The sequence below is a fragment of the Manis javanica genome, chromosome 12 (assembly GCF_040802235.1).
Source record: "Manis javanica isolate MJ-LG chromosome 12, MJ_LKY, whole genome shotgun sequence".
NCBI lineage: Eukaryota > Metazoa > Chordata > Mammalia > Pholidota > Manidae > Manis > Manis javanica.
In genome coordinates this window covers 38,830,190-38,854,912 of record NC_133167.1, presented here as the reverse complement: position 1 = coordinate 38,854,912, position 24,723 = coordinate 38,830,190, and the positions used below count along the sequence as shown (strand labels likewise).

General features: G+C 36.6%; 1 protein-coding gene across 5 annotated transcripts in view; it reads left to right on the top strand.

The window, feature by feature from the left end:
• Nucleotides 1-24,723, top strand: part of DNAH7 (dynein axonemal heavy chain 7) — a 234,954-nt gene that overhangs the window by 26,084 nt on the left and 184,147 nt on the right. For all 5 annotated transcript variants that reach the window (XM_073218408.1, XM_073218412.1, XM_073218409.1 and 2 more), the window contains 5 exons: nt 81-228; nt 8,889-8,976; nt 9,993-10,173; nt 11,391-11,466; nt 21,013-21,138. In XM_073218408.1, the coding sequence (XP_073074509.1) occupies nt 81-228; nt 8,889-8,976; nt 9,993-10,173; nt 11,391-11,466; nt 21,013-21,138 (619 nt within the window). The remainder of the gene's footprint in view (nt 1-80; nt 229-8,888; nt 8,977-9,992; nt 10,174-11,390; nt 11,467-21,012; nt 21,139-24,723) is intronic.

The window sequence follows — 24,723 nt, the reverse complement described above, 5'->3', positions numbered from 1 at the left end:
CTTTAGCTTATTATTTAACTGCTTAGATGTTTTAGGTTGCTTTTTAGATGGTTAGCTTGTGTTTTTTTTTTAAATTCAAGCTAAATACATGGAACACATTGGAAAAAAGGGCAAATTACTAGACCAAGTTGATGACAGTTATGCTGGACCATCTACTTCCAAATCAAAGAGCAAATCTCCACATAAAGAACGAGAAAACTTCAGAAGCACTCTTGTTAATTTCATTATGTAAGTTCTATAAGCTAACCACTGAGTATTCTAGTTACTGGGAACTTTTTATCTAAATATGTAAGAGTTCTGTGCATCTCTAAGGATTCCCCAAAACCTTGTCGGAAAAAATAAAATGAAAGGTTGAGCTTAACCCTATTGTGTCCCACTTCTAGATATCATGAGCAGAAAAGGAACCCATGTTAATATTTGATGTTGGCTGAGAGTTCATCTGGGAGTTCTGGTTGTAGCCATGTGGCTGGTGGAAGATATGGGACAGTTTTTTTCCCCCATCTCATTTAATCTGTCCAGATGATGTGGTGGCTTCTCTGGGATTATGGGTCTCCTCGTGTAGGGAAGGGAGTTGGGGTGCAGTGATCAGTGTGAGCAGGCCCAGGGCTTGCCTGGTCTGAGTTTTAGAACTATTTATGGAGAGCAGTGCAGGCATAGGCAGGGCATGTTCTTCTTGCTTATTTTCTCGGTACCCTCTTTTTCATTATGACTCTCAAGGCGAGCGCACAGCCATTTGTAAACAAATGAATTTTGTGACACATTGCAGTAAGTAGCTCACCCACAGAACCCTGTTTACTGTCCCCATGTGGCACTTTAGTGGCCGGATGGCCATCTTGAAGGGAGGACGGTGGCTACTGTGTGCTTATAAAGGACAAAGGGGTTTTGTGCCAGTCCTGTGCAGCTGGATGGTGGGTGGGTGTGTCCACTAGACAGGTTTGGAGTTTACTTTGCCAGGCGCCACTCGAGTATTACTACCTTGGCCCCCTTATATTGCTGTTTTGGATGAGGCATTCTAAGATCCCATAAACTGTAAAATCAACACCTCAAACCAAAGGTGGATAGGCCTCTGGTTACCAGTTCTTAGAAGCAACTTTTTCTCTGCCTGGTGTCCTTGTCAAGAGTGATCTTTCTTGATACAATGCCCTATGCCTGCCATTTCTAGTCCTTCTCTGGTTGAGGATAGAGCCCATCTTTCAGCTCCACACAGTAGTCTCAGTTTGAAACCCCATTTCACTCTGTCTATGGAATCATCTTCTAACCCACTGGGCATTAGAGTCCAGGGGCCCTGCACCCACAAGGGCAGCCATAGTTTTTGCTGATTTCTCTGCCCTGCCATTCTTTTTTTTTTTTTCTTTCTTGTATATTTCCTTTCTCTCTTGTGAGGTTAGCTATATAATCCAGTATTTATAGAATGGTGTTGGGAGGTTTTTCATATAATCTTTGCTGCTCTATTGTAAGAAATGTTTCTTTTTAATCATTTTATGTCTTTCTTTAGTTATGCCTTTTATAAATAGGATATGGATGGACTTACTGAAATTCAGTCTTAGAGTTTCTGTACTTTAATGGCTTGTTTAACATCACTTATAGTTATTGGTATTTCTTTTATATGTGGGCTTAACTTCTACCAATTTGGTTTGTATTTTCTATTTACTGTATGTTATCTTTGCCTATTTTTTTCCTGCTTTCTATTGAACTGAATTTTCTCTCTTCTCCCTTCATTCCTATTGCTCAAAAGCTATCAACTATATTTCTATTCTCTTAGAGGTTCCCCTAACATTAAAACCATAAATTGTAATTTATATTTTTTAAAGTTTAAAATTCATTCTATCTGTCTTCCTCCTGAATAATACAAAAGGACACTGGAATGTTTTAACTTAGCTCTGAACTTTCCCTTGCATTTTCCATGTGATTATTTATTTCTACAAATATTTCTATAATATTTTAGTTCCACCAAGTCCTTAAATTCCCCATATTCTTTTTTTTTAGTTAACACTTAGATTTATGAACATGTTTTCAAATTTCTTATAAAATTGCTTTTACATTCCATTCTTCACTTCTGGGTTCATTTTCATTTTTGCTGAAGTTCATCCCTTTGTAGTTCTTTCAAGCTGTAGAGGGTAGAGAGTGGTTCTTTCAATCTGTGGAGGGTCTATGAGGATTCAACTTCAGACTTTCATCTCTATAAAGATCTCTATTTCACCTTTACCCTTGAATAAATTATTAAACTGACTACAGAATTAAATGATAATAGTGACTTGCCCCCTCTACATCTGGAAAACATTAGATTGAAAAATATTAACCACTATTCTTTAGCATTTCATTTTTCCCCCAGCTTTTTAAAGGTATAATTGAGAAATAAAATTATAATATATTTAACATATACAATGTGATGATTTAATATACTTATACATTGTGAAAGGATTTCCACAATCAAGTTAATTAACACATCTGTCACCTTACATCTTTATCTTTTTTTTATAAGAATGCTTAAGTTCTACTCTCTAATTTCTATTACACAATAACTTCAGCAAAATTGCAGTATTATCAACTATAGCTGCTATAGCCTTTATTATTGTTGGTGAGAAGCCTATGTAGCTTTATTAGTCTTTACTTGGTTTGGTTTGCAGTCTGTATTTGTACTCTGTTAGCTTGTCTTTTCCTTTTTATTTTGAAAACTTTCCAGATAGGCTTAAAAAAGTAGATTTATTGGACTATCATTTGCAGACCATTAAATTCATCCATGTTAAATGTACAGTTGAATGAATTTGAGTAAATTTCTATAGTTGCACAACCTTCACCAAAATCCAATTTTAGAGTACTTCCACTATCCACAAATGCACCCTTATGCCCATTTCAGTTACTTCTCCCCACCACTGTTTGCCCTAGGCAATCACTGATCTGCTTTCTGTCTCTACAGTTTTATCTCCAAAATTTCATATAAATGGAATCATACAGTATGTATATATTTGAAATCCATTCATTTTATTTCTGGTTTGATATTTCTTCTTTCATTATTCTGAATGATGCTGCAATGAACATTTGTATGCAAGTCTTTCTGTGGACCTATGCTTTCATTTCCCCTGGGTTAGATGCCAAGGTGCTGGGTTGTACAGTAGGGATATATGTTTAACTTTTTAAGATATTGCTAAACTTTCCCAGGTGATTTGTGTCTGTACTTAAGCTGTAATGTCTAGCTTCAGTATCAGGGCACTATAGTCTCATAAAATGAGTTGGGAAATGTTCTTACCTCCTTTATTTTATAATCCCATTAGCAACATATAAAGAAGTTTCTAGTTTTTTCATATCCTTGCCCATTCTTTGTTTTGTTTTGTTTAACCATTCTAGCCATGCTAGTAGATATCTTGTATCTCATTATGGCTTTAAATTGTATGCCTCTAATGACTAATGATAGATAATGGGCATCTTTTCCTGTGGTTGCTTGACATTCATATAACTTCTTTGGTGAAAAATCTGTTTAAATCTTTTGTCATTTTTAAAATTGGGTTGTTTGTCTTCTTTTTATTGCATTGTAAGAGTTCTTTATATATTTTCTATGCAAGTTCTTCATCAGATATATCTTTTACAAATATTTTTTCTCCCAGTCTGTGGTTTATCTTTCCATTTTCTTAATAGTATTTTTTGAAAAGTAGAAGTTTTAAATTTTGATGAAGCTCAATTTATCAATTTTTTTCTATTGTTCATGCTTTTGGAGTCATCTAAGAATATTATCCTATCACAAGATCATAAAGATTTTCTCCTATTTTTCCTTAGAAGCTTTATAGTTATAGCTCTTAGATCTGTGGGCATGGCTTATATCAATGTGTATGATGTTAGGTAAAGATTGAGGTTCAGTTTTTTTGTCTTTGGACATCCAAATGTTTTAGCTCCATTTGTTGAAAACATTATTCCATTGAATAACCTTGGTACATTTATTGAAAATCATTTGGCCATATATGGGGTACTATTTCTGTTACATTGATCTGTATGTCTGACTTTATACCACTACTATGCTGTCTTGATCACTCTAGTTTTATAGTAAGTTTTGAAATCAGGTAGTTTTAAGTCCACAGAATTTATCCTTTTTCAAAATTGTTTTGGTTATTCCAGGTCTTTTCCATTTCCATGTACATTTTAAGATCAGCTTGTCAGTATAAGCCAAAAAAAAAGGCCTATAGGGGTTTAGTAGGCATTGAACTGAATCTATAGATCAATTTTGGGAGAACTGCCCGTTCAATAATATTGAGTATTCCAGTCCATGAACATGTTATTTCTCTCCATTTATTTAGATCTTTGATCTCAGCAGTGTCTTGTATTTTTAATGTACAATTCTTGTACCTCTTTTTAAAAATTTATTCCCGAGTGTTTTTTGAAATGAATGGAATTATTTAATTTCATTTTCTGATTGTTCTTTGCTAGTATATAGAAACGTTAATTGACTTTTGCTTATTGATTTTACATCCTAAGACCTTACTAAATTTGCTTACTAGTTCTAGAGTTTTTAAACAGATTCCTTAGAACTGCTTATGCATATTATCATGTGGTCTGCAAACAAAGATAGTTTTACTTTTTCATTTCCAATCCAGATGCCTTTCATTTCTCTCTCTTTTCATTTTGCACTTCTTAGGTCCTTCAGTATATTGTTAGATAGAATTGGTGAATAGAATCCCCAGTCTTAGGAGAAAAGCATTACATGCTTCACATTTATGTGGAATGTCAGTTGTAGGTTTTTAAAATACCTTTTATCAGATTAAGAAACTTCTCTTTTTTTTCTAGTTTGTTGAGAGGTTTTATCAGAAATGAGCACTGGATTTTTGTCAAATGTTTTTTCAATGTCCATTGAGATGATCATTTGCTTTTTTGTCCTTTATTTTGTTAATATGGCATATACTACACTAATTGCTTTTCATATGTTAAGAAACCTTGCATCCTCTCACTTAGTCCTCACATATAATCCTTTTTTGCATGTTTCTGGAATTGATTTGATAATATTTTGTTAAAGATTTTCAAGTCTGTATTAATGATAGGGGACTGTACTTTTTCCCCTATCAAATTTTTTTTGAAGTATCATTGATATACAATCTTATATTGGTTGCAAATATACAACACAGTGGTTCAACAGTTACCCATATTATTAAGTCCTTAACCTCAGTAGTGCAGTTACTATCTGTCAATGTAGGAAAATGTTACAGATAATTGGCTATATTCTCCATGTTGTACTACCATTCCCATGACCAAGTTATATTTTAATTGAGAATTTTTGTGCCCCTTTATCCCCCTCATCTTTCCCACTCCCTCCGCCCTCCCCATGGTAACCACCAGTCACTTCTCAGTGTCTATGAGTCTATTGCTATTTTTTTCATTTTGTTTTGTTTTGTTTTCTAGTCCACAAATGAATGAAATCATATGGTATTTTGTTTCTTTGCCTGACTTATTTCACTTAGCATAATACCCTCTAGGTCCATCCATATTGTTGCAAATGGCAGGATATCTTTCCTTTTTATGGCTGAATAATATTCCATTGTGTATATGTTCCACATCTTCTTTAACCATTCATCTATTAATGAATGCTTAGGTTGCTTCTGTAACTTGGCTGTTGTAAATAATGAGGCAATAAAACATAGGGTGCATATATCTTTTTGAATCAGGGATTTTGATTTCTTCAGGTAAATTCCTAGAAGTGCGGTTACTGTGTTGTATGGTATTTCTATTTTTAGTTTTTTGAGGAACCTCCATACTGTTTTCCACAGTGGCTGCACCAATTTACATTCCCACCAATAGTTTAGGGAGGTTCCCTCTTTTCCAAATCCTTGCCAGTACTCATTATTTCTTGACTTTTGGATAGTGGCCATTCTGACTGATGTGAGGTGATATCTCATGTGGTCTTGATTTGCTTTGCCCTGATTATTAGCAATGCAGAGCATCTTTTCATGTGCCTATTGGCCATCTGTGTTTCTTCTTTGGAGAAACGTCCATTCATATCCTCTGCCCATTGTTTAAATCAGGTTATTTGGTTTTTTTTGGTGTTGAATTTTAGGTGTTCTTTATATATTTTTGGATGTTAACCCGTTATTGGATAAATTGTTTACAAATATATTCTCCCATACTGTAGGTTGCCTTTTTTTTCCTGCTAATGTTGTCCTTTGTTGTACAGAAGCTTTTTAGTTTGATATAGTCCCACTTGTTCATTTTTTATTTTGTTTCCCTTGCCCAGGAAGATGTGTATAGGAAAAAGTTACTCCTGCTTATGTTTAAGAGATTTTTGTTTATGTTTTCTCCTAAGAGTTTTATGGTTTCATGTCTTACATTCAGGTCTTTGATTCATTTTGAGTTTGCTTTTGTGTATGAAGTTGATAGTAATCCAATGTCATTCTCTTGCATGTAGCTGTCCCATTTTCCCAACACTAATTATTGAAGAAGGGGACTGTACTTTTCTTGTGCTGTCTTTGCCTGCCTTTGGTATCAGGGCCCTGCTGGCCTCATAAAAAAAGTTGGGAAGTGTTTTTGCCTCAATTTTCTGAATGAGTTTGTGTAAAACTGGTATTACTTCTTCCTTACTTGTTTGATAGGATTTATTACTGAAGCCATCTGGACCTGAACTTTGCATTGTGGGAAGATTATTAATTGCTAATTCAATTAGTTTATCTACTATAGACCTATTCAGATTTTCTATTTATTCTTTAGTCATGTTTGGTACTTTTTTGCCTTTTAAGAATGTGTTCTTTTCATTTAAGTTGTCTAATTTGCTGGCATAAATTTGTTTAGATAACTTCCGTTCAGTCTTCCCACTCACTTCCTGTTTTGGTACCTGCTGACTGCAAGACCAGATCCTTTCCTAGGGATCTCCTAGGCAGGTGGACTTTCCTGCGTGAGATATGAGATGTGCTGTTTTCACTGTCCTCTATCTTCTTTTCATGTTCCAGAAATTTACTGAAGTATCTGCTGAGCTGATGGCCCTCCAGCCTCTTTATAATCATTGGTTAAACTTACTTTACTACCATTTTCACAGGAAAACTTGAAAAAAATGATGTGCATGCCATCATCTTGAACCTAAAATCTCTATAGGTTTAATAAAGAGGAAAAATCAATATAGTTCTTTCATTCTTGAGTATTAAAGTACATCATATCTTTTCCTCACCAGATAAAGTGTCTCCCACATTGATCGGTTTATTTCTGAGTGGAGTGTTTTGCTCTGTTGAAAAGAGCATGGCTGTTTGTAAGGGCATTTGGGTGGGCAGATCCTTGTTTTCAGACTTAGTTAACAGTATGACAAAGGGCAAATTATTCTGTCTGACATTCAGTTTCTTCATCTGTGACATGGAGATAATGATGTCATTATGTCTCCTTTAATAATAAGTGTGAGGATTAGTCATAACACATGTGGAACTTCTTAGGGCCTCACTAGCTGATCAATAAAAATCTTATTATTGTTCCCAGTGAACAGAATCTTTGCCTATAACCACAGAATGATTGAATCATAGAGTTTTAGAGTTAAAAGTATCTTCATTCTGACTGCAAGAATTTCTGTAGCCACTTCTACAGCCCCCACTTTCGTCTTCCTCGCCTACTCTACTCCAATCTTCTAGGCAGGCAGTACTCAAACGGAGGGTGAAGTTTGATTCTCATGAGTCAGCAAAGTAGATAAGATAAGCATTTCTAACATTAAAAACAAAGCAACCTAGTTATTAAGGTCAGATACTTTCTAATGGCAGAATATGAACCCAGATGCCCCGATTTCTAAAGTACATATTACTGTCATATTAGTACTTCTTTACAAGCAACAAAATAATGAGGTGATTACTTTTGTGTTTAGAATTATCAATCCTTCTCTCTCCAACCACAGAATACCTTGAAGTCTTCCACCACTCTTTTATACTCATTCCTTCACTTGATAAACATTATTGAGCTGAATTTATTGTACTGAATTAAACTGAGACATTTCTGAGATCATGCCTTGACCCTTTTCTCTGGTCTATGTAATTGAGAAAGATAAGTGTAAAGTTCACAAAATATTGGATTCCTGGATTTGCAGAACACAATCATTTAAAAGATCCGTTCCGGTACCTATCTTGGTATGGTATCTCAGACATTTATTGAATAAAGCTCCAGTCTCCACTTCTGGACAGTTAGTGGGGAGGAGTGTTTTATTATACAAAATAACTCACCTATATCTATCCCTGATGAAGCTGGGATCTAGAACATGTTACATTCAATGAAAAAGAGGTTAGAGCTATTTCAGAAAAACTTGTTCTTTTTCCTGAAGATGTGAACCATGCCTTTCTGTATACTGGAGCCTCAGAAGACGTCACAAAATGTGGTTCATATGTGGAATAGATTTTGAATTGAATTATAGCTATAAACACTATAGTATTATATGAACAGTTGTCCAAGAATAAATACATAGTCACACACGAGCTTCTATGTCACTGATTACTAACTTGTATGGCTCTAGAAACCTGAGAAATGGTCCTCAGAAGAATGTATCTGTGTCTTTGGCAAAAATGCACTTAAAGTCTTTTCCGTTTAAACTCCATATTTATAAGTAACTGTACATATGTTAGGAATAATGCAAGAACATTCCTATAAAATTCCAGAGAAGAGAGAGCTTGATTTTGGAGTAAAGAGGAAGAATGAGTAAAGCCATCAAGAATAATGTGACCTCTGAACTAGGTCCTGAAAATCACTTCCCATTTAACTGTCTATGAATAAGGAGAAAGTCTTTTGGGAGGAATATAGTACCAAACAAATATGTATGCACTTTATAAAATGTTCAACAACTCATTTTTTCTTATGATTTAATAGAAGACAGTTCTTGATGCTTTGAAATGCATTGGTTTATGTTTCAACTGCCCTATATGTTCATTTGAATAGTGTGGTTATCATTTTCTTAGGCAACAAGATGCTGTCTTAGACTCAGATGCTCCTGATGAAAGCACCCTTCCCAAACCTACCACTTCTACAACAGAGAAAGACATCTTGGTAATGGGCTATTCCTTGTCAGTATAATTCAATGTAAAGGAAGCACTTGAAGATACATTTATGCTTTTGAGATTATTCTGTGTTTCTCCTGTGGACTCTGTGGACGTAGGAGTAAATATGGAGTTTCATAAAATTGTTCTGTTGGATTCATGGAGGAAATCGTTTCTCCCTTGCCACCTATGACCACACTCAAAGAATCTTAAATTTACTTAGGATTACTTTACTTGGTCCTTTTTTTACTCTGTCCTCAGTTTTGTACAACTTTTACATGTCTTTATTCTTCTATGAGAAGTTCAATACTGTACACTTTACAAAGTATATTAATTTACTTTAGAACTACCAATTATTCAAGTATTTCACATACAGAAGAATTTAATTGTAACTATCAAAGACTTCAGCATTGCTATTGAAAATATTTTGATTAAATTTTTTTCTAATTGACATGTGAAAATATGTTGACATTTAACATCCATTTTCAGAGAAATACCGTATGGCTTACAATGAATATTTAATGTATGCATTTAATAGCAGCTGTAAAGTTATAGTGTGGAATATTAATGGGCCTATTAGAAATTTCCTAAATCCTGTCATATAATATTTCCAAGGTTAATGTGTCAGGATATTGATGCACTTGCAGCTTATAAGATCTGCCCCTGGTCATCAATAATAAAAGGATAAAAACTAACATACCAAACTTTCACACATTCAGAAACACTAAACTCTACTTCAGCATGGGCTCTGCTCAGTACGTTATACATTTGGTAATATAACTTCGTGTTTTCTAGCCCCTAGTTATGAACTAACAGAAGAGCTTTAATTTTCATGAAATATAATGTATACCTTTTTAATTGTGGAGATCTCAGATAATGCCTACATGAATTGCACAAAATACTTTGATTTGTAAATACTTTGTTCTCCTAAAACTTTAGTTTTTCTTAGTAGTTTTATTTTTGATAAACACACTTCTCTTATCATAGTAGCAAACCTGTCTACATTTCTTGGTTTCCTTTATATAGAGATATTACTATTACATTCACCATGGAATTGACACAGACCATGTAGCTCCAATGGAAGATTCTTGGCTAGAGCATGTGTTGAATTTAGTCCCCCAACATCTGAAAGTCTTCACTGACAGCATACTTGAATTATCTGATGAAATGAGAGAAGATTATCTTCTTAGTGTAAAAAAGTCCATAGGTAAATCTGTATTTCTCTTTGTTTTCTAATTTGGACATGTGTCTTATTAAAGAAAAGTCTTTTAAATGGAAAGTTAATTCATATACTTGAAACTATTTATTATACTTATGCTGTTTCTTGCATTGCTGTTTCATTGCTTAAGATCTTAGGTAAATTTCGTTAAAAATGTACAGCAAAAAATTTAAAAACCAGTTTTCCTTTTTGTAGGGTTATAGCCCCTCAACAAAGGAAAGAACCAAAAAAAGTTATAAAAATGTGAACTACTTAATCAATGTTAATCTTACTGATAGCATGAATTAGAAGGTGATTAATTACACAGTTGTTGCTATGGACCAGTGGTTGGCAGACTATACAGCTCACAGGCCCTATCCGGCCCATTGCCTGTTTCTGTAAAATTTTACTGGAACACAGCCCTACACATTCATTTGCATATTGTCTATGGATGCTTTTGAGATATAAGAGCAGATTGAGTAAGTTATGATAGGGAACTTCTGGTCACAGAGTTAAAAATATTTACGATCTGGCCCTTTATAAAAAAGTTTTGCTGATTTGCGGTATCCAATAGATTCTAAGATTGACTAATCATCAGAATTATTTTTAAAATAGAGATTTCTGGACCCATCTGAACTAATCTGTGGAAGCAGGGCCTTTCAATGTATACTTAAAAAAAATTTCTCCAATTGGTTGTGATGGTAACACACAAATTTGCATTTTAGAAAGAGCATCTTGAAAGTTAAGCAAGAGAACTAGAATTAACTGTAAATTCAAGATGATAAAACACAGAAGTAGAAGTAGTTCACTTTACTGGTTTTATAACAAGATTGTTCTGTGCTTTTATGCAACTTAAAGAGACCAACAAGAAAATATTATCTCTTCAGTGAAAGGAAACTAATGCTACTCTATATTGTTGACCTTTAATTCAACCACAACTGTCTTTGGTGGAATAGCTATAAAGGAAAATGTTTATTATCATTTTCAGATAAAAGGACAGGGTTACATTGTTAAGAAAGGGAACATGTACTCTCAAAGACACAGAGTCATATATTTTCTCAAGTTTTTTTTTTTTACTTTCATGTATTTATAAAAGTACAAGTTGCTTATTGTTTTTAAAAACAAAATAGTTTTATAAATTGTAATAAAATTTGTTTTGTAACTGCTTGGAAATAAACTATAATTAATATAAGGTTATTTATCAGAACTTTACAATTTTCTTTTAGTTGATTTTGTTTTAAAAGATCCTAGAGAAAAAGAAGATGATAAAAAAGCAGATGAACTTCTACCACATCGTGCTGAGTAAGTGATCAGGTTTTTCTAAGAATATTGATTATGTGACCATTCCTGTATATGTGTGTATGTGTGTATTTATATACTGGTTACATTTTCTCATATATATGTTTGTGATTTATGTACTTCATATATACAACTTATTGCTCTTACTATGTTTATTTATGTAGTTAAGCCCTAATATTATGTACTACAAATTGCCTCATAGATGGTCAAATAGGCAAATGAACACCTAGGTGTTTAAATATAAGAACCCTGGAGAAAGACTTTGTTATAGATCTTTGTATCTCAACAGCTACTACCATAGGCTTCAGATATAATGGGGACATAAAAGCTTGATGGCAGTATAAATACACAGCAACACATTGGGAGTATGGCAGAAAAAATGTATATATAGGATGCATTTCAATTGATTGCATGGATTAAGGTATAGAATATATAATGGGAAAATGCACTTGTTACATATTTTTCCTAAGTTGATAAGTAGGAATAATCCCTTAGTTTGAAGAATATAATTTACATTTATATGATCCAGCAACCAATTCAGTTTTACTTTGCTTCCTTTATGTCATTTAAAAGTGCCCAAATTGCTTCCTATAATGACCAACTAAAGAAAAGAAAAAGCAAAAAGTCCAACACATCTTTTATGGAGAATAGCTTTTTTCCTGCTGAAAGACAAAACTCATCTTTTGTAATTGAAAAGGTGGTATGGCCACATCTGAAAAAGTAAATTAATCACTATATAATAAAACAAGACTAAGGGTTTAAAATCAACAAAAATAAAATAATTCTAGGCATAAAATGTAAATGTTTAAATATACATTGAAAGATGAAGATGAAACATTTTCAGTATAAGAGATGACTTCCCAAGTCACAAGAATTACAGAGTAAATATCTTTAAAACATTTGTGTTTGATTTTGTAAGTGATCTTCACACATTAACAGGTAAAGTTCAAGGGGATTTCCATAGGCAAAATGCACCATATCCTTAAAAAAGTTTTAAAATAAAGGAAAAATTGGGAGGCAAGATGGCGGCATGAGTAGAGCAGTAGAAATCTCCTCCCAAAACCACATTTATCTATGAAAATATAACAGAGGCAACTCTTCCTAAAATAGACACCAGAGGACACAGGACAACATCCAGACCACACCCACACATGCGAGAACCCAGCGCCTCGCAAAGGGGGTAAGATACAAGCCCCGGCCCGGTGGGACCTGAGCTCCCCTCCCCCAGCTCCTGGAAGGTGGAGAGGAGTCAGCAAGGAGGGCTAGGAGCCCAGGACTGCTGAACACCCAGCCCCAGGATTCCGGACCAGAGCACAGACACAGTGCATGCGTGGGGTCCTGGATACTAGGGAAACAGGGCGGCAGGACCGGTGAGCGGGTGCCTGAGACCGATGCCAGAGAACAAAGAAATGGAAGCGGCTTTTTTTTTTTCCTTTTTTTTGGTGGGTGCTTTTTGGAAGCCTTAAAGGGACAGGGATCCCAATACTAGGGAAACAGGGCAGCAAGACCAGTAACGAGTAACTGAGACCGGTGCCTGAGGACAAAGAAAATCGTGCGTTTTTCCTTTTTTTAAAAAAATAATTTATTTAATTTTTTTTTTCTTTCGTTGTTGCTGTTGTTGTTTTGGTTTGGAGAGTGCTTTTTGGAAGTCTTAAAGGGGCAGGACAGGACACTTAGCCCAGAGGCAGGGAATCTGGGGATCTCTGGGCACTCTAACCCCCTGAGCAGCAGGGAGCACAGAGGCCCCTTACAGAGATAAATAGCCTCCCGGCCACTCCCCCTCCAATGGGGCTCCACCATTTTGGAGGAGCAGCCCGAGACAGGCCACACCCACAGCAACAGCAGAGATAAACTCCATAGCAGCAGGGCAGGAAGCAGAAGCCCTGTCTGCACACAGCTGCCAAGCACAAGCCACTAGAGGTCACTATTCTCCCAGGAGAGGAAGGCCACAAACCAACAAGAAGGAAAGCTCTTCCAGCTGTCACTCGTACCAGCTCTGCAAACTATCTCTATCACCATGAAAAGGCAAAACTACAGGCAGACAAAGATCACAGAGACAACACCTGAGAAGGAGACAGACCTAACCAGTCTTCCTGAAAAAGAATTCAAAATAAAAATCATGAACATGCTGATGGAGATGCAGAGAAAAATGCAAGAGCAATGGGATGAAGTCCGGAGGGAGATCACAGATATCAGGAAGGAGATCACAGAAGTGAAACAAACCCTGGAAGGATTTATAAGCAGAATGGATAAGATGCAAGAGGCCATTGAAGGAATAGAAACCAGAGAACAGGAACATATAGAAGCTGACATGGAGAGAGATAAAAGGATCTCCAGGAATGAAACAATACTAAGAGAACTATGTGACCAATCTCAAAGGAACAATATCCATATTATAGGGGTACCAGAAGAAGAAGAGAGAGAAAACGGGATATAAAATGATTTTGAAGAAATAATTGCTGAAAATTTCCCCAAACTGTGGGAGGAAATAATTGAACAGACCATGGAAATACACAGAACCCCCAACAGAAAGGATCCAAGAAAGACAACACCAAGACACATAATAATTAAAATGGCAAGGATCAAGGACAAGGAAAGAGTTTTAAAGGCAGCTAGAGAGAAAAAGGTCACCTATAAAGGAAAACCCATCAGGCTAAAATCAGACTTCTTGACAGAAACCCTACAGGCCAGAAGAGAATGGCATGATATATTTACTGCAATGAAACAGAAGGGCCTTGAACCAAGGATACTGTATCCAGCACGACTATCATTTAAATATGATGGTGGGATTAAACAATTCCCTGACAAGCAAAAGCTGAGGGAATTTGCTTCCCACAAACCACCTCTACAGGGCATCTTACAGGGACTGCTCTAGATGGGAGCCCTCCTAAAAAGAGCACAGAACAAAACACACAACATATGAAGAATGGAGGAGGAGGAATAAGAAGGGAGAGAAGAAAAGAATCTCCAGACAGTGTATATAACAGCTCCATAAGCGAGCTAAGTTAGGCAGTAAGATACTAAAGAAGCTAACCTTGAACCTTTGGTAACCACGAATCTAAAGCCTGCAATGGCAATAAGTACATATCTCTCAATAGTCACCCTAAATGTAAATGTACTTAATGCACCAATCAAAAGACACAGAGTAATACAATGGATAAAAAAGCAAGACCCATCTATATGCTGCTTACAAGAAACTCACCTCAAATCCAAAGACATGCACAGACTAAAAGTCAAGGGATGGAAAAACATATTTCAGGCAAACAACAGTGAGAAGAAAGCAGGGGTTGCAGTACTAATATCAGACAAAATAGACTTCAAAACAAAGAAAGTAACAAGCGATAAAGAAGGATACTACATAATGAGAAAGGGCTCAGTCCAACAAGAGGATATAACCATTCTAAATATATAAGCACCCAATACAGGAGCACCAGCATATGTGAAACAAATACTAACAGAACTAAAGAGGGAAATAGACTGCAATGCATTCATTTTAGGAGACTTCAACACACCACTCACCCCAAAGGATAGATCCACCGGGCAGAAAATAAGTAAGGACACACAGGCACTGAACAACACACTAGAACAGATAGACCTAATAGACATCTATAGAACTCTACATCCAAAAGCAACAGGATATACATTCTTCTCAAGTGCACATGGAACATTCTCCAGAATAGACCACATACTAGCTCACAAAAAGAGCCTCAGTAAATTCCAAAATACTGAAATTGTACCAACCAATTTTTCAGACCACAAAGGTATAAAACTAGAAATAAGTTCTACAAAGAAAACAAAAAGGCTCACAAACACATAGAGGCTTAACAACATGCTTCTAAATAATCAGTGGATCAATGAACAAATCAAAATAGAGATCAAGGAATATATAGAAACAAATGACAACAACAACACAAAGCCCCAACTTCTGTGGGACACAGCGAAAACAGTTGTAAGAGGAAAGTATATAGCAATCCAGGCACACTTGAAAAAGGAAGAACAATCCCAAATGAATAGTCTAACATCACAATTATCGAAACTGGAAAAAGAAGAACAAATGAGGCCTAAAGTCAGCAGAAGGAGGGACATAATAAAGATCAGAGAAGAAATAACAAAATTGAGAAGAATAAAACAATAGCAAAAATCAACGAAAACAAGAGCTGGTTCTTGGAGAAAATAAACAAAATAGATAAGCCTCTAGCCAAACTTATTAAGAGAAAAAGAATCAACACAAATCAACAGAATCAAAAATGAGAATGGAATAATCACGACAGACTCCACAGAAATACAAAGAATTATTAAAGACTACTATGAAAACCTATATGCCAACAAGCTGGAAAACCTAGAAGAAATGGACAACTTCCTAGAAAAATACAACCTCCCAAGACTGACCAAGGAAGAAACACAAAAGTTAAACAAACCAATTACGAGCAAAGAAATTGAAACAGTAATCAAAAAACTACCCGAGAACAAAACCCCAGGGCCGGACGGATTTACCTTGGAATTTTATCAGACATACAGAGAAGACATAATACCCATTCTCTTTAAAGTGTTCCAAAAAATAGAAGAGGAGGGAATACTCCCAAACTAATTCTATGAAGCCAACATCACCCTAATACCAAAACCAGGCAAAGACCCCACCAAAAAAGAAAATTACAGACCAATATCCCTGATGACTGTAGATGCAAAAATACTCAATATAATATTAGCAAACAGAATTCAACAGTATATCAAAAGGATCATACACCATGACCAAGTGGGATTCATCCCAGGGATGCAAGGATGGTACAACATTCGAAAATCCATCAACATCATCCACCACATCAACAAAAAGAAAGACAAAAACCACATGATCATCTCCATAGATGCTGAAAAAGCATTTGACAAAATTCAACATCCATTCATGATAAAAACTCTCAGCAAAATGGGAATAGAGGGCAAGTACCTCAACATAATAAAGGCCATATATGATAAACCCACAGCCAACATTATACTGAACAGCAAGAAGCTGAAAGCTTTTCCTCTGAGATCGGGAACTAGACAGGGATGCCCACTCTCCCCACTGTTATTTAACATAGTACTGGAGGTCCTAGCCACGGTAATTAGACAAAACAAAGAAATACAAGGAATCCAGGTTGGTAAAGAAGAAGTTAAACTGTCACTATTTGCAGATGATATGATATTGTACATAAAAAACCCTAAAGACTCCACTCCAAAACTACGAGAACTGATATCGGAATATAGCAAAGTTGCAGGATACAAAATTAACACATAGAAATCTGTAGCTTTCCTATACACTAACAATAAACCAATAAAAAGAGAAATCAGGAAAACAATTCCATTCACAATTGCATCAAAAAGAATAAAATACCTAGGAATAAACCTAACCAAATAAGTGAAAGACCTATACCCTGAAAACTACAAGTCACTCTTAAGAGAAATTAAAGGGGACACTAACAAATGGAAACTCATCCCATGCTCATGGCTAGGAAGAATTAATATCATCAAAATGGCCATCCTGCCCAAAGCAATATACAGATTTGATGCAATCCCTCTCAAATTACCAGCAACATTCTTCAATGAACTGGAGCAAATAATTCAAAAATTCATATGGAAACACTAAAGACCCCGAATAGCCAAAACAATCCTGAAAAAGAAGAATAAAGTAGGGGGGATCTCACTCCCCAACTTCAAGCTCTACTACAAAGCCATAGTAATCAAGACAATTTGGTACTGGCACAAGAACAGAGCCACAGACCAGTGGAACAGATTAGAGACTCCAGAAATTAACCCAAACATATATGGTCAATTAATATATGATAAAGGGGCCATGAACATACAATGGGGAAATGACAGTCTCTTTAACAGATGATGCTGGCAGAACTGGACAGCTACATGTAAGAGAATGAAACTGGATCACTGTCTAACCCCATACACAAAAGTAAATTCAAAATGGATCAAAGACCTGAATGTAAGTCATGAAACCATTAAACTCTTGGAAAAAAACATAGGGAAAAACCTCTTAGACATAAACATGAGTGACCTCTTCTTGAACATATCTCCCCGGGCAAGGAAAACAACAGCAAAAATGAGCAAGTGGGACTGTATTAAGCTGAAAAGCTTTTGTACAGAAAAAGACACCATCAATAGAACAAAAAGGTACCCTACAGTATGGGAGAATATATTTGTAAATGACAGATCCGATAAAGGCTTGACGTCCAGAATATATAAAGAGCTAGAGCTCACATGCCTCAACAAACAAAAAACAAATAACCCAATTAAAAAATGGGCAGAGGAACTCAACAGACAGTTCTCTAAAAAAGAAAAGAAGTACAGATGGCCAACAGACACATGAAAAGATGCTCCACATTGCTAATTATCAGAGAAATGCAAATTAAAACTACAATGAGGTATCACCTCACACCAGTAAGGATAGCTGCCATCCAAAAGACAAACAACAACAAATGTTGGTGAGGCTGTGGAGAAAGGGGAACCCTCCTACACTGCTGGTGGGAATGTAAATTAGTTCAACCATTGTGGAAAGCAGTATGGAGGTTCATCAAAATGCTTAAAACAGACCTACCATTTGACCCAGGAATGCTACTCCTAGGAATTTACCCTAAGAACGCAGCAGTCAAGTTTGAGAAAGACAGATGCACCCCTATGTTTATCGCAGCACTATTTACAATAGCCAAGAATTGGAAGCAACCTAAATGTCCATCTGTAGATGAATGGATAAAAAAGATGTGGTACATATACACAATGGAATACTACTCAGCCATAAGAAGAGGGAAAATCCTACCATTTGCAGCAACATGGATGGAGCTGGAGGGTATTATGCTCAGTGAAATAAGCCAGGTGGAGAAAGACAAGTACCAAATGATTTCACTCATCTGAGGAGTATAAGAATAAAGGAAAAACTGAAGGAACAAAACAGCAGCAGAATTACAGAACCCAAAAATGGACTAACAGGTACCAAAGGGAAAGGGACTGGGGAGGATGGGTGGGCAGGGAGGGATAAGGGAGGGGGAGAAGAAAGGGTGTATTAAGATTAGCATGCATAGCGGGGGAGGAAAAAAGGGGAGGGCTGTACAACACAGAGAGGACAAGTAGTGATTCTACAACATTTTGCTATGCTGATGGACAGTGACTGTAATGTGGTTTATAGGGGGGACCTGGTATAGGGGAGAGCCTAGTAAACATAGTATTCTTCATGTAAGTGTAGATTAAAGATTAAAAAAAAAATGAAAGAAAGAAAAGGGGGATTACTCCTTGATAGGATAAAACTAATGGTAAATCAAAGATTAACACATGCTTTAAATATCCTTAATTTTGATCACTTAAAGTGTGTCAGATGATCAGCTATGGAGGTACACTTTTCTGATAATATTCCTTTCTCTTAAAAAAAAAAAAAAACAGTTCCTGTGTGGTGACCTCCAATGAGTTCTACACAATAGTATAAAGGGCATATCAAAGTGTGCGCAAAGGGTCTGTTTGTTTTTATACAGAAGATCAAAGCCTAATTTGGCTACCCAGAAAATGAAGTAAGATACGATATGAAGAAGAACTTCCAACATCAGCACTCTCTGGAAGACTCATACCAGAAGATGGTCATCAAAAAACCTCCACAAAGATCCAGGTGATGCTGCAATTGTAGCTGCATCCATCCCACCGTTTCCTGGACTTGCCATTGGAATGAAGAAGGAGATATCTAAGCTGGCCTGTGCATACAGTAAAACAACAAATTTGACTGGATCTATACTGTTGGAACTCAACCAAGAATTAGGAGAGGTGCAAGTTGTAGCACTCCAAAATCTTACGACTACAGACTATCTACGGTTAAAAGAACATATGGGATGTGAACAGTTCCCAGAAATGGGTTGCTTTAATTTGTCTGATTTCTCTCAGACTGTTCAAGTACAGTTGGACAATATCCATCATATCATAGACAAATTTTCACAAATGCCTAGGGTGCCTAACTGGTTTTCTTGGCTTCACTGGAGATGGCTGGTAATTATAGATCTGCTTTGTTTATGTAACTGTATTCCTATTATGTTAATATGTGTGCGCAATTTAGTTAGTAGTTTAAAACCTATACATGCTTACGTTACTCTACAAGAAGATATGTCAAAGAAATAATCAATCCTCCCATGTTTTCTTCCATCTGCTACCTCTATAGCTTTTCTTCTTCCTTCCTAATTACAACCCTTAAATAGAATTCGTGCCTCATACCGAATTTACCGAGTATCATAATTCCTCCAAGTGGTAAAGATACCTCAAGACAAATGCTGGGCATAGAAGCCACAGGGCATAAATCTGCAAAGAAGTAAAAAGCTAACCTTTTCAAACAATGTGGCTTCTCTCTCACTTACCAACTTTACATCTCCCTGTATGGCCCCTGAAGATGACTGGTTAGCCAGAGACAGGTAAGATTCCTCAAGGGAGGAACAACCTAACACAGGCACAGTCGCAGGGGGGCTATTAGGTGAGAAATTGGGGATCAACAGTGGTAAAGCTTAGAACCTCATCCCCCCTGTTTTGAGAGAAATCTTCTGCATCCGTGGATGTTTTATTGCCCTTGTCTAGCTCGGATTAACACATAGTCTACAGGCACACACCTGATCATCTACAATTGTGCTCTTACAACACTAAACTATGTTTTCTACCTTTATCTTGCATCTACCTACCACTTCAGCATATTATTAAAAATAATAATAATAATAATAATAATAATAATAATAATAATAAAGGGAGAAATGTGGGATCCACTTATAAATCAAGTATAAAAATCAAACAAATATTTGTATTTGACCTGATTGTTTATAGTTCATAATGCGTGATCAAAACTGAAAGTTTCTGTGATGACTGCCCTTGTACTGTTCACCATGTAAGAACTTATTCACTATGTAAGAACTTGTTCATTATGCTTCAGAAGATTGGAGACTGACGAGAATTAGGCTTGAGATGGATTAATGATTGTGCATTGAGCATTAACTCCCCTATACAGAATTTTATTGTTGTTAACAACCATTTGATCAATAAATATGAGAGATGCCCTCTCAAAAAAAAAAAACATACGTATCTTATTGAAGAATGACTTATCTCTTTATGTAACAGACAGATCTAAGCAGAGATAACTTCAAACAGCCGAAATTTTTTTTTTTTACAAAAAAATAAAGGAAAAATTTAAGTGTTTTATGCCCTGAAATTAATAAAATCTTTCAAAATGTATATGAAACATAGCTGGCTGTTTCTAAATTTGATTGTTATGAGTTACTTGTGGACTTAAGTATTTAGAGAAACAAGTTACCTTATGTGTTAGAGATTCAAGTCTAAATTCATATGCACAAATTATTGTCCTGAAATTATAGTAAACCAAAAGAAGTATGATATTTATTTATTTTAACATAGAATTTCATGTTTTGTCATTGACTGAGGGATACATATTTGCTTTTAAAATTAAATCATTTTTACTCTAAAAGTACATTGAGTATAAAAATACTTTCTTTTAATTTTTAAAGAAAACAACTGAATATTTTTTTCTGTTTTCAGGATGGAAATCCTTCCAAAACCTTGGAGGAAATCTTTTTTAGCTGCAAGCAGTTATATTAGGGATCACTTGAATGCAATGAACCCTACAATGTTGGCTGTGTTAGATTCGTGGCACAGTACTTTTAAGTGAGTATTTTTGGCCTGCCTTAGCTTTTTTTAAAAAGAGAGATGAAAGTTATTTTATTACATCCCAATTACTTCTTTTACTATTTTAACTGCAAACTTAAAAAACCCTACATATTTGACACAAGTATTTAAACATTGTTTTAAATAAATAACATGGAAGTGAAGAGAGTAAAAAGTGAAGCTTGCCTTTTATTTCTAACCCCATTCTTCCCTTACGTTTCCCATCCCCTGCCTGATACCACACATACTTCCCAGGCAATCACAATAAAGGGGCTGAATTGTCAGTCCTTGATTTATATCCTCAGAACGATAGCTGCTGTAATCATCTCGATGGTGTACAAACCTAGTGAATATTGCTACGTGAATGGTGTGAGCTGCAGTTCCTGGGTGACTCTTTGGGGTCATGCATCACCTTGTAGGCACTGGCATGGTGGAGATGGTACAGGAACACACGAAGCATTTGCCAGGGCTGGATGTGGACACTGGTGTGTGCTGTGGGACTCAAGAGCTTGGCCCTAGGGCTGAGGACAGTTTACCCCACAGCTTAGAAGCTCCTGCTTGACATCCCCTCCCTTGGCTGGCTGCTTACAAGGCCCTGGAGGGTGTCCTAAAGTCATGTGCCCCTGGACATGTTTTTATAAAATATGCAAAAGTAATACAAATTTATATTATTTTTCTTAAAGAAGGCCTCCTTTCAAGTCCCTCAAAACCTGAATTGGTCTCTTCCTTATGATAGAGCGGAGGTTTCCAAGGTGATCTGGTAAGACTTTTCTCACCAGTCCATCCCCCACCGGACATCCCCAACGAACCACAACCCCCAGTTCACACGTGACCTGCTCTCCAGAGCCTCTTGTTTTTTATTGCATGTGTTGTCCTAACGGCACAAGGGCATAATAAATGAGCACCTCTTTCTGCCTTCCACAGACCAATGAAGGGAAAGCTGCTGTCTTTAGAACTGCACTAGAAGCTATGGGTATAGCTGAAGCAGCTGTTGTCTCTGCCCTGGGAGCCCCCCTGACATACACTAGGGTGGGCCTCACCCACCAGCTTCTCTGAACTCCTTCCAAAGTTAGAATCTTTAGCCCACCTAATCCTGTTCCCAAAGCCTGCTCCTGGAAGCGGAGCCATCTGGCGTTGCTCCGGCCCTGGCCCCATCTGACCATAGGCTCTCTAGCTCATCCTTGGCACTCCCCGGGGCTCCATTATCCCACAGGTAAAATGACTTGTGGTGTCTAAGCCCCCTTCCTTTCTTCACTCCATCCCTCTCTCCTTTTCTGCCTTTAACAAATTTTAATTGAATTTCTTTATACAGATACATATGCAATTTTATGTAATACCTTAAGATGGCCAGGAACACTTTTTAAGTGCAGTTTTTTTTTCTTTGCCTTACTCCGACTGGCCTTTCTTTTCCTCACACCTGCCCTTCTTTCCACAAACTTGGCCAAGGGCACATGGTAGCCATCAGGTGGGTTCTTTCCATATTTTTCTTATGCTCATAAAACCAAGTATATATTGTACCCACAAGCACGTATATAACATAGCATAAAACCGGCTTTTGTTGGTTCGACCACATACTGTTAGAAAGTGCATCCTTACATTGTATATTGTGGATTTTTCTACTTGACCTTGACTTGTAGGAATAGAAAGAGACCATCTCTCTGCCCCATGTTTTTCTCACTTCTTTCCTTTTAGTTTACTGGGGCTCAAGAAATTCTCCCTGAAAAGGCCCAAGATCTAATTTTGCATGCAGTCATGAGGTCATACAATATAGTATATCACTTTCACAAAGGATGTTTATATACGTTTCATTTTCAGAACACCACCATAGTTTTTTCTTTTGTATCCATTCACAGATGGAACTGCTAAAATATACTGTGCTGGATGCTGGGTGAAGTGCTCTGTTTCCTTAAAGGACTAGACTTTGTTACACAGTATCATGAGGCAAGAGACAGGAAAATGAAAGGAGGAAGGGGAAGACAAAGCAAAACTGAGATGAGAAAATAGTGCTATAACAGAGGATGTGTTCAAAATTAGCATCCATGGTCCTGGTGGTGGAGGTATTAGCAGCAACTGGAGCTAACCTTGAGGTACTGAGGATAAAGACAAATGAGAAAGAAGCTGTGCGGTCTATGGGGAGAAAGGACCCCACCAACTTCAATGCTGCCTTGTGGGCAGGAGTCATCTTTGTTCTCTGTGCAAATACTAGAGTGGAGTGCACAGTCATGGGCACTGCTCCTTTGAGCAGACGCCAGTATCCACACAGGGCATCCTTACTCTGGGTAATGGTCATTTGCCCTGAGTCTCAGCAAGTCTTCGAAATATAGGACATTTCTCTGTGTGACTGTGGTTTGGGGATAGTAATGCAAAAAAATCACCTGAATGACTCCAAATGCATGAGTATGGAAACCTGAAGGGATGAGCTCTAGGTGGGAGTTTGCAAATTCATGTCATTCAGTATTTACACTTACAGAACCCCTTTAATGTCAGAGACCTCATTTGTAATGGAGTCATAGGTATTTTTGCTTGAAAAATAGGGTATATATGAGGACACATATATATACTATATATATACATAGCATAATGTGTATATATATATATAAGCATAGAAGTGATCATAGGATATAAATTTAGGTAGTTGAATATAAAAAGCACATCTCTAAGAAGGTGAATCTTATTTTAAAAGATAAAGTGGACTTTAAAAATTCATGATTTGACAAAGGTGAGCCAAGAAAATATTATTAGATTAAAACACTATGGATTTGTTTAGTGTACAGCACTCAGGATACTACTTGAATCACTCTTAAAGGTATTTAAAGATGCTTATCGTAGCTCATAAGAAGAGAAATGCAAAAAGATTTAAGTAAAAACCACACTGAGAAATCATTCTGTTCCTATCAGATTGGAAAATCCCGAAGTACTGACAGCACACTTTGTTGGTGAGGCTTGGAGAAATAGGCACCCATTTGAAAGGAATCCAGCCACATCTATCAATATTACAGTCATTTACACTCAAATCCAATAATCTCACTTCCAGGAAGTTAGCCTTCAGATACACCTGAAAGTGTAGGAAATGATAGAGGTATTCGGTTCTTATTGTGCCATTTGTTGATAAAAGAGTGAGAACAACCATGTATGTCGTCCTTCTCTGATATATCCTCTACCACTTCTGGAGCAGGCGGCACCACTACACCCTCACTTCCCCCACAGCACCTTGCACCCTGTGTTCTTGGGCTGCTTCTCGTGCTTCCATTGCATCCTTTACCCCTTCCACAGCACCTCTTAGTGACGCCACCTCTGTCATCAGCAATTTTTTAATCTGCACTGATAGTGACCTGGTTCAGTAAGTTGTAGTACATTCACACAATGGAATATTACAAAGCTATAAAATCTGAATGGGAAAAGCTCAATGTGCTAATGTGGGAAGTCTCAGGATGTATTCTTAAAAGTGAAAACAAATACAGAACACTGCCTAGAGGGTGCCACTTTGAAGGTAATAAAGGAGGGGAACCAGCAAGTGCAAAGCATGCTTCTCATAAAGGGAAACAGGTAAGAAATGTAGGCACTTGGAGCAGGATTTGGGGGCAA